This window comes from Sciurus vulgaris, assembly GCF_902686455.1.
Source record: "Sciurus vulgaris genome assembly, chromosome: X".
NCBI classification, from domain to species: domain Eukaryota; kingdom Metazoa; phylum Chordata; class Mammalia; order Rodentia; family Sciuridae; genus Sciurus; species Sciurus vulgaris.
The window spans coordinates 48,378,656-48,390,366 of NC_136471.1; the positions used below are offsets into that span (position 1 = coordinate 48,378,656).

The window sequence follows — 11,711 nt, forward strand, 5'->3', positions numbered from 1 at the left end:
TGGTCTGCACGCTGAGGTGCGCGGGGAGCGACTGAGGCAGCTGGTGTTAAGCCGCCCCTCAGACCGGGCTGGCGCTGGCCCCGCCCACCTCTGGGTCGGAACTACGGTGGGCCTGGGAGGGGGCGTCGAGCCCATTCGCGCCGTATCCCTCCGCCCCCTTCCCGACACCCTCGCGGCGAGCGGTTCTTGCCGCATCCTGCGCAGCCCCTGCCCGGTTTGGTGCAGAGGCGTGGGGGCGGGACGCCTCTTTGCAATTCCGAGCGCACGGAGAGCGGGGGGAGTCTGAGTGAGGAGCTGCCAGAGGAGAGCAGAGGACCGGATAGGAGGGGGATCCCGACGTCCTGGGCCCTGAGCCTGTGAAGGCAAGTGGGGGCGTGCAGGGGGCGTGGGGTGGTCTTTCACTGTGGCCGGCTGACAGCCCTCCCCGCAGACGCTGGCAGCCAGGCAAGGAGGCGGCGAGGTGGCGAGGTGGCGGAGCCGGGCCCTGAGAGGGGTTCGCGGAGCCTGGGGACCCCTGGCGAGGAAACTGCAGTGACCCGCGCTGGTCGGGGCAGGGGGCGGGGTGGCCTGAGAGGCTCGGCCAGAGCCTCCGGAGGCCAACTGCGCCAACCACTTCCCAGCCCGCTTTCCCAGCGCCCGCGCGCCGCCCTCGACGGTGTCTGTGCCCGGTGAGAGCCCTGGCGGGAGGCTGTGAGGGAGAAATGGCGGCTCAGGGGCTGAAGCAGGGGGCACCCGGGAGGCCGCAGTGCGCGGGAACAGGAACAGGGACTGGTAGACAAATTCTGTCCAGCCCAGCAGGCATAGCGGGGAGTGAGTTGCCTTTGTCACACCAGCTGTCCCGGAAAGGGGCCTGTTGGATCCTGCGTCCCAGGTGCTGCCCCTACCCATAGGCTCTTGCTTGATGTGAAAGTATCTCATGTTTGAGGTAGGTCTGGTAAGTGTTCTGGGGAATGGGAGCAGTGAGAGGGTAGTTATGAGGAAATTGAAATGAAATCTTCATCAGCCTTTAGTACAGCACTGCCATATTTCGTTCTATATTTAGATTCCCATGCCCAATTTAGTACAACCAAATTGTCAGGATGAGTTGGTAGAATTTCATAACAGCAAGCTCTGTAAATTAATGGTGTGGTCTTTATTTATTTATTTATTTATTTATTGCATTCAGAATCTGTTTTCTTAACATCCCAGTGCACTATAAATAATATTTTGATGTGTGAGAATAGGAGGTCAGAGTAGTTGGAAAATCTTTCTGAATGATATATTTAGAACATTTGAACTTCATTCTGCTTCTTTGGTTTCTCTTTCTGGAAACTCAAACATCACCCATCACAGCCTCACATTCCCTCTCATTTTTATGCAGAAATAGTCCCACAGAAGATTTTGAGGTGTTTCTGTTGTTGGGTATCTGAGGAATGATGAGAGAGCTAGTCTTCATTACCTTTGCTCCTCATTGTCAAAAAGGAGTTGTTCAAACTTGGATTCTGGAAATCTGTTAACATGTTTTTTTTACCATTGTTAAATATTGTCTTGACTGCTGAATGTCTGCTTCTTTTTATAGGTACTGACTCTTCTCTAACCCGGAGACTCTTTGGTGCCAAGGATAGCATTTCATGAGGACCCCTCCTTTGTGGCCAGGCTGGAATTGGTGGTGAATGAGGTAGGATCTATATATGTATGAGGGTTGACAACATGCAGAGATGGTATTGAAATAATAATGCACATTAGCTTCCCTGCCTGCTTTCTAAACAATTGTCTAAGTTCCACTATCTATTTCTGTACCTCATATTTTTTTTTTCAGGGAAAGAGGTATATCCTTTGCTAGGAAAATGACTGACTTCAGAGTTGGAAGGAAATAGGCTGCAGGTCTTGAGGGGTTTGGCTTAGGAAACATTGGAGGGAGCAGACTGGTGGGAGACTTTTGACATAGGCTTGAATATGCAAAAGCATGTTTGTCAAGTGTATTGTACCATCTTCTGTTTTTTTTTTTTTTTTTTTCTTCTCTCTATTGGTCTGTTCTTTTCTAGGTCCCTGAAGGGATCTGTAGATAGCTGTTCACTTGGAAGTTAATTAAAAAAGAAGCAAAACTATTCATTTGGATTCAAGGTGGGTGTGAGTGTGTGAATAACCCCCCCCCCCCCCCCCGTTGATTGGGGTTAGGGGTGGCTGTTGGCAAGTGGGTGAGGTCAAATCATATCTTGGAGACGGAGACATTGTCTTCCAACTTTCCTGACACTTGGCCCTCACATTTGTGTATAGATAATGTGGGCAGGATAAGCCAAGACTGCTTATAGGTAGGTAATTGGTTGATATTGGAACAGAAAATGTGAAGAGAAGCCATGAGGAAAACTAGGGGTGGGGCAGAAGTGTTATATAAAAATATCTAGGTATTAAGATACCAAAGTGTAGTCAGTCTAGCAAACACTCAAAATTACAATCCCACCTGTATTTTTGTCTGTAGGTCTGTTTGTGGGTCAGCTGTTGCTCTTATCAACACTGAAAGCAAGGAAGGAGGACAAAATTGTACTGGATCAGTGCAGGTTGGTGTGAAATCTCTCTGGGTGTACCTATAGTGTTTGGTAGTATGTATCAGTATGGCTTCAAAGGGGCTGGGTACTCCTTATCCTCTTCTACATTCAGCAAGCTTACCTACCATTCCTGTTTAATACAGAGAAAAAAAAGAAAAGAATGGTAGTACTTGGGCAGGATGTTTTGGGCATTAGTGGGATGTGCAGGGGATAAATGAGGTAGCAGAGTTTTCTTTCTTTTTTGGTACTTCACCACTGAGCTATATCCTCAGCACTTTTTATAGTTTGTTTTGTGACAGGGTCTCACTATGTTGCTTAGGGTCATGCTCAATTGTTGAGGCTGGTCTCAAACTTGCAATCCTCCTGCCTCAGCTTCTCAGTCACTGGGATTACAGGTGTGTGCCACCATACCCAGGTAGCAGAATTTTTTACTAATCCACTTCAACCATACAATCCACCTCTACTATTGTATCCTTTTATGTAAATCTATATAGAGAGGCAAAGTTTAAGGAGACTCAAAGCCCGTTTCTTTCTTCACCTCAGGTTTATCTCCAGTGGTGGCTGTAGTGGCTCCAAATTGACAGAAGATTTTCACATTCAACAGGTCTGCATTCAGAAACCATCATCCTCCAGCAGCCCAAGTATTCCTCTACTCTGTCTGTATCATCAACAGAGGCTGTCTGCTTAGAAAGGGGACTGTGTGACTGCTAAACTGACAGTTGACTCTTGCCACCAAGTTCATCTCTGACCCAATAAGAAAGTAAAGACACTGACGTGGGACACACTGAGAACCAAGGCTAGGACTGGACAAGGCTGTATAACTGCTGTTCAGGCATGACTGGGACCAAGAATAAGACTAAAGCCCAGGCCAAAACTGAAAAAAGAGCAAATGTACAGGCTAAAGGTGGAGCAGAGAGGGAGGCTACTGGCGTATCCAAACCTGTAGCCAAGACCCGGTCCAAAGCAAAAGTCAAGGCACGACCTAAAACAGATGCAGCTGCAGAGACAAAAGCAGTATCTAAAAATAGGGTTGTTGCTGAGACTAAGGAAGGAGCCCTATCAGAGCCTAAGGCTCCAGTGAAAGCCATGGCAAATATCAGTCCCAAGGCTGAGAATGAGGCTACCAGCTCCACAAGTAAAGATAATGCTGGTGTTGATACTTGGTTCTGGGCCGGGGAAGAGTCCAGTATCAATTCTTGGTTTTGGAAGGGAGATGAAGCTAGTAATCGTGCCAGTGCTAAAAATGAAAATAAAGCTCATATTGGTGGCCAAGTTCGTCCTGAGTTGGAGCCTACACCTGGGGTCAGCAGCAAGCCTAGGTCAGGGGCTGAGGAGGAAGAGGAAGAAAATGTTATTGGGAACTGGTTTTGGGAAGGAGATGATGCTAGTTTTGACCCTAATCCTAAGCCTGTGAGCCGAATAGTTAGGCCTCAGCCTGTAGATGAAATTAATGAAAAAAATAGACCCAAGGACTGGTCTGAGGTAACTATCTGGCCCAAAGCCCCTGCCGTAACTCCAGCAGTGTTAGGATTTAGATCCCAGGTCCCATCTGAGACAAAGCCCTCTTCATATATTGTCCTAGCCTCAACAGAGGAAACTACTCATTCTTCACCTGCTGCAGCAGCCTGCCCTTCTAGGAGTACTCGCTCAAATTCACAGCCTATGCCTGAGTACCCATTTGGTTCTGACCCTTGCATCCAGACTATAGATGAAATTAGACGCCAAATCAAGATCAGAGAGGTGAATGGGATTAAGCCATTTGCTTGCCCTTGCAAAATGGAATGCTACATGGATTCTGAGGAATTTGAAAAGCTTATTAGCATACTTAGGTCAACTACTGATCCTCTCATTCATAAAATAGCACAGATTGCAATGGGTATCCATAATGTTCATCCATTTGCCCAAGAATTCATTAATGAAGTGGGTGTAGTGACACTTATTGAAAGCTTGCTCAGTTTTCCTTCCCCTGAAATAAGAAAAAAGACGGTAATTACTCTGAATCCTCCTTCTGGGGATGAAAGACAACGCAAGGTGGAATTACATGTGAAGCATATGTGTAAGGAAACCATGTCTTTCCCCTTGAATTCACCTGGACAGCAGTCTGGATTAAAGATACTAGGGCAACTGACTACTGATTATATTCATCACTATATTGTTGCCAATCACTTTTCAGAGCTTTTCCATTTGCTATCCCAGGGAAATCGTAAAACTAGAAATCTTGTCTTGAAAGTACTTTTGAATATGTCTGAAAATCCAACAGCAGCCAGAGACCTGATTAATATGAAGGCATTGGCAGCATTAAAACTCATCTTTAACCAGAAAGAGGCAAAAGCCAACCTTGTTAGTGCTGTGGCCATATTTATCAACATAAAGGAGCATATAAGAAAGGGCTCAATTGTAGTTGTTGATCACTTGAGTTATAATACACTTACAGCCATTTTCCGTGAGGTTAAAGGGATCATTGAAGCAATGTAAAATGAGCCAGAAATGAAAGAGAACACTGAACAGTCTTCAAATTCTGACAGATTGAACATTCCCAAAGAGGCTTGCATAATGTTTTGGTTATTAGAGTGTGCACAATAGTCATTGTATTGTTAACATAATGTTATCTGTGATAGGCTCTAGCTTGGAGCTGTGTTTTGGTGCATCAAATGAATATTAAATCTAGAGGTGAAAACGTTTGTTGATTTCTATCTTGTCTAAGCAGGCAGATTTTTAACATTTTACTTAATAAGAGTAAATCAGTTTATTATACATAAACTAACTTGATCATTAGTATCTTACATCCATTTGTGGCTTCAAGTGGCAAAAAAGAATATTGAGTTATCTCTTTACTGTATTATGGCATATGTACACACAAAGATAACCAATAATACAGTGTGTGTATACACACACACACACACACACACACACACACACACTCATTCCCAAATGTGACTTCTCAATACATAAAGGAGGCAGGTGTTGTTATAACTGTTTAATGTAAGAGAAATGTCTAATTCTCCCTTATTCCAGCTATACCAGACACTTACTGTACAATATAGATATGAACCAGCATTTCAGATGAAATGTAATATATTACAAACAGTAAATGACAAAACCCCTAAACAGTGAGGCTTAAGTAAAGGGAGTGAAAGGAAAACCATACATTGATAGCATTCTCAGTACATTCTTTCCCAGTAACAGAACAATCCCGAGAAAGGAAGCCAAACCACTGATCCTTCCCCAAATACATCCTTTCCCAGTGACAGTACAATGGGACCCTGAAGGGAAGGAGATAAACACTGAACGCTGAGCCCAGACCCTCAACTCTCCAAGAAGAACTACTGCCCAGTAAAAACAGATTTTCAAATTCTCACAAACCAGTTTCCTGAGTGCCCAAACTGATATGCTCACTAGACCACCCCTCAAAATAAGCTATATAGGCCCAGTCCCTTTCTTTGTTCAGTGGCTTGTTTTCCACCAGGAAGGTGGGTCCACTGATGCCATTTCATCCCTGCATCCCCTGTTGCTGTGTGAAGCTTTTGTTCCTGAATAAACAGCTGAGATGATTCGTGAAGTTTGCATCCTTCCTGGTCTTTTTGTGCTAACATAATATTTGTTCATTTTTAAAAATTTTCTTACTACATTTATAATTCTTAAATCATGCTGTTTCATTTATGTCAGATACATCTCACAGAATAAAAGGGAAGTATAAGTGGGGAGAAAACACTTGTTTAGTGCCTACTCTGTCAGACTCTGTCACAATAAAAAATTTCCCTCCTTTTACAGTGATCCCATTAACTAGATACTTATGTTATTATTAAAACTCATTATTCTGGTTTCCCCAATGAATGAGAAGAGTTAAATACTTTTTCCTAGATTCCCAGAGCAGGCAGGTGTCATTGCTCTTTCTTCCTACACCAGAACCCATCTCCACACGACCTTACAGTCTGACTTTTTTAGGTAGTAGCTTTCAAAGTTCAGAGACTGGTTGTAGCTGTTTGATTTTGCAGTGGATTATGTCACTTCCTTTTGTGGACAAATGCACTTGTCATTATGCATTTGGCTATACCTGGCTGGAGGTTAAGAGGAAAGTCTGAGATGAATGCATGTATTTTACTTGGCAGCATCTGGGAAATAGTAGGTGTTCAAAACTTTGTTGAATGAATAAGATGTAGGTGTGGAGTTACCAGAAATTGAAAGTTCCTGTATACCCTTTTTCTATTAATATGTCCTCTTTTTAAAAAGAGCTGGGATCATTCTGAATATTTCACATTCTGCATTGGAAAAGTAGTTGCTTTCTTTCTCTTTGAAAAATCATACCTTAATTTTTTCATTTATGGTTTATTCTTTGTGTCATATGAAAGGACAGATGCTGTGTCTTTTATTAGTAGGCAAGTCCATTTTCTGCATTTGTACTAGCTGAAACTGAGAGTAAATTTAACTGGAGAAATTTAGATCCAGAACTGCAGCTTCAATAATACATAATAGGAAAACAGAGTGGCACTACTGTCTCAAAATACAAGACAGTGATTCCTGGGAGTCCACATGGTCTTAAAAGCATCTCAGGACTTGGGTCTATGGTTGAATTCTCTAAGACTCGTGGTAATAATTACAGACCCTGGTCTGAGCTTTAGAGAAAATTTTTATGTATGAAACCATAAAGTGATTTGAGATTTTTGGGCAGTTAAGAAACTCAAGATCATACTATAAATATCATTTGTAACTTGTTTCCTCACAACTAACTATATCATATATAGTTATATATATTTTCATGTCAATAAATATGATTCTACAAAGTATTTTTGAATCATGTAATGTTTTTCCTGTGTTAACACTTGATGTAGTTTTGAGAAATTTTATTGCATATCCTTAACATATAATATGCAAAAATTCATCCTTTTGCAAAAATAGTGTAATGGTCAATATGAATTGTCAATTTGATTGGATCAAGAGATGCCGATGATTAGGAGGCTTCTGGATATGTCATTGAGGTTGTGTGTAGGAGTGATTGGCATGTGGGATAGCAAATTGAAATGGAGACCCTCCCTAAATGTGGGCAGCACAGTCCAATAGGATGGTGACTTGGATGGAATGAAAGTCAGAAGAACAAGGAAGCAGCAACAGACGGATGCTCAATTCTTGAATGAGTTGTCGATTGCTCCTGCAAAGCCTGAGGATATCAGACTCTCACTTTTTCACTCTTCAAAGCAGACTCTGTCAGTGATTCTCCAGGGAGTTTCCAGAAGCCTTTGGTTTCAGACTAGGGTAGCACTGTTGATCCCTTTTGTTCTGGGGCTTCAATCACTTGGACTGTGCAGCTACTGGTTCTTCCAACTCTCCAGCTTTCAGACAACCAATGTGGACTATCCAGCATCTGGTCGTGTAAGCCAATCTAATAAATCCCCTTTTATAATCATACTTCCTATCGATTCTGTTCCTCTAGAGAACCCTGACTAATACCAGTAGTATTCAGTCACTTTTCCTTTTGTCTTATTTTTCCAGTTCAGTATTATTCAGATCTACCATATGCTTTATGTTTAATAGCTTTGTTGAGCTATAATTGACGTACATTACACTGCATATTTCAAGCATACAAATTGAGATTTATACCTATATATACATATATATATATACATACCATAACCACAATCAAAATAGTGAAAATACCCAACAACCCAAAAGCTTTTTTATACCTTTTTGTAATCCCTCCCTTCCTGTGTCCCTCTATACCCAGGCAACTACTGATCTGCATTCTAACATGATAGAATCATTTTCTGAAGTCATATACTAATAGAATTATACAGCATGTACTCTTTGGGGGGGGGAGCCTGACTTATTTCATTCAGCATAATTGTATGAGTTTCATTCATGTCATGTATCTCAGTAGTTCATTACTTTTTATTTATAAGTAGTAGTCCACTACATGGCTTTTTCAGTTTCGTTATCCATTCAACAGCTGACATTTGGGCTCAGATTTTGGTTATCACAAATAAAGTTGCTATGACAATTCATGTATTTATGTTTCTATGCACAAATTTGTTTATTTCTTCTGAATGAATAAATACCTAGGAGTGGAATGATGGATCATATGGTAGTTATATGTTTAATATTTACATTTTTCAAAGCGATTATGCATTTTTTAAAATATATTTTTAGTTGTAGTTGGACATAATATATTTTATCTATTTATTTATTTATCATTATTATTTTCTGCAGTGCTGGGGATTGAACCTGGGGCCTTGTGCTTGCAAGGCAAGCATTTTACCAACTGACCTACATCCCCAGCCCTTTTATTTATTTCTTATGTGGTGCTGAGAATCAAACCCAGTGCCTCGTATGTGCTACGCAAGCGCTCTACCACTGAGCTACAACCCTATTCCTGATTATGCAATTTTACATTCTCATAGTGGTATATGAGAGTTATGATTGTACATTTTATATTTCCACAGCAGTGTATTGAGTTATGATTGATCTACATCATTGCTAGTAGTTGGTATGGTCAGTCTTTTTAATGTTATCCATATCTCATAGTAGTTGTAATAAGCATTTCTCTGATGAATAAAGATATTGAATGGTGTGTGTGTGTGTGTGCGTGATACTGGGTACTGAAACCAGGTCCTCACACAGGCTAGGTAAGTGCTATACCACTGAGCTATATCCTCACTCCTTTTTACATTTTTATTTTTAAAAAGGGTCTCATTAAATTGTCCAGGGTGGCCTTCACCTTGGAATTCACTTACCTCAGCCTCCCAAGTTACAGGTGTGAACCATCTTGAATATCTTTTCATATGTATATTTGCCATCCATAAATCATCAATGAAATATGGGTAAATCTTTCCCAATTTTTAAATTTATTCTCAATTGCTGCATTATAGTTATGCATAAAAGTGGAATTTATCATGAGATGTTCGTATATGAACATAACATCCTTTGGTTGATTCCATTCTGCTGTTTCTCTCCTTTCTCATCCCTTGACTCTTTCCCTTGTTCTCCTCACATCACCACGCCTGACTTTAGCGTCATTTTCAGGGCAAACAGAATTTCTGACAAGTACTTCCATTTCTTTCGCCTTAAGGAGTAGAATTCCAAATATTGCCTAAGTCCCTGCCTAATTCCTCTAATTAGTATGCTTTCTCAAGTGATGGCCTGAATAGAGATGTTTTCTCTCCGTCACATGCAAGAAGACAGGATTGGGGATGTAGCTCAATATTGGAGTGCCTGCCTAGCAGGCTAAGTGCTCAGGGTTAGATCCCCAGCACTAAAAAAATCTAGGAGACAAAAGTCCAAGAGGGCATTTCCGGTGTGGCATCGCGGTTGCCATAGAAACCTGACGTCATTACGGCGACTGTAATGACTTTCGAAAAGAAAACGATATGCTCTGGTTGGAGAGCAGCTTCCGGTCTCCGGATGTTTGGACTCAGCGCAGGGTGTGGCTGAGCCCCACTGTGGTGTCGGGAGATAGAGGAATCCCAGACCCAAGGCGCCCTGTTCCCACTCTAGGACTCGGTTCCTCACTGACTAGAGAGGGAGAGAGATGTGGGAATGCTCTCATCCCCAGGCAGCGTGATGACCTGCTCCAGGGTGTCCTGGACCTGCTTTCCATCTAAGGCGGAGTGCCGGAGGACAACAAAGGGAACAGCCCTCTGTGACCCAGCTCTCCTCTGTAAAATGAGAGTAGGAATACTCACCACAGGCCCACCCATGTGCAAACTCATAGCCCTATGGTTATTGTGGGATCACAAATATATGTGTGAATATAGGCCACTTCTTTTCAAATTTGTCGTTAGGCGATAGATGAGGAAAGGAATAGAAAAGGGCTCTGGTGAGAATCCCATTGTACCTTCTGGTTGTCAAGATTTCTATTCAATTGTATTAGCATCATTGGTCACTGACCCAGTGGGTAGCATGGTGCCAGGTGCATAATTCCTCCAATAACACTTATTGCTGAACTTTTTCTTCCTGGGCAGCTCTTGATTGGGTGACTGAGCTCATGTTGGGTGTCTGAAGAAGGTGGGGTCTAAGTATTTGGATCGCAATGACTGTTGAAGCTTCTGGTCCAGATTTGAAAGGTAGCAGTGCTCTGGATCTCCAACATTTCCATCCCTTGTGGAAATGCCTGGCACCAGTAAGTTCATAGATCTGAACAAAAGCGTACTGTAGAATTGCACCTGTGGAATTCACAAATAGCCTAAAGTAGAGAAGCTGCTTAGATCTCATCACTGGAAAACATTTGTATTTCATTCTATTGGAAACTGTGTACTGGAATTAGGGGTTGTGGTCCATCATAGAGATGCTTTTTTTGAAGGCAATGACTTTTACAACCTGAGGAAGAAACTTGATGTTTAACATACATTTATGATAAATTTACATGCTTTTTTTCCTGATTGCATAAAAATGGTGATTCCCTTCATCAAATAACAGATGGATATTTGAAACATGCAATTGATTAGAAGGTCTTCCTAGTAATTTAAGGTTGTGAGATGCATTCTTCCATGGTTATTATCAATTTATCCATTTTTGACAAAGTATTTTAAGAAACCAGATTTTATAAAGTATTACTTTAATATGTCAGATGCTATATTGAAATATATATATATATACATTGTGGAATGAATAAATCAAGCTAATATATGCTTTACATGTAATTTCTGTGGTAAGAAAACTAAAATGTACTCTTATTTTTAAAATATAAGATATGTTGTTACTAACTGTAGTCAGCATGACATACAATAGATCTCCAAAACTTATTCCACATAATTGAAATTTTGTATACTTTGACTAATACTTCCCTAATGCCCCTCAAAACTGATAATTATTCTATTCTCTACTTCTATGAGTTCTGTTTATTTAGATTCCATATATAAGAGATCATGTGGTATCTGTCTTGCTGTGTCGAATTTATTTCACATAATATATTGTCTTTCAAGTTCATGTTGATTGTGGCAAATGATAGAATTTCCCTTCTTTAGACTGAATAGTATTCCATTGTATATATACGTACCACATTTTCTTTTCTTATTATTTTTAATTGATATATAATATATTTATTTATGGGCTACAGTATTCTAATTTTATATATGTATATCATGTAATTAGCCATCTCTTACAATATGATTGTTCCTACATGTTGGAAACCTTCAAATATTTCTCCTCTATTTATTTGAAATATGTAATTAATTGTTGTAGACTGTAGTTACCCTA

The 11,711-nt window shown here is 41.1% G+C and overlaps 1 protein-coding gene across 1 annotated transcript; it reads left to right on the forward strand.

The window, feature by feature from the left end:
• Window positions 1–222: 222 nt before the first annotated feature.
• On the forward strand, window positions 223–6,084 carry GPRASP3 (G protein-coupled receptor associated sorting protein family member 3). The gene is made up of 5 exons (XM_079124712.1): window positions 223–362; window positions 1,559–1,657; window positions 2,025–2,103; window positions 2,459–2,537; window positions 3,069–6,084. The coding sequence occupies exon 5, from the start codon at window positions 3,360–3,362 to the stop codon at window positions 4,998–5,000; it is 1,641 nt and encodes a 546-aa protein (XP_078980838.1). The 5' UTR covers window positions 223–362; window positions 1,559–1,657; window positions 2,025–2,103; window positions 2,459–2,537; window positions 3,069–3,359; the 3' UTR covers window positions 5,001–6,084.
• Window positions 6,085–11,711: the final 5,627 nt, after the last annotated feature.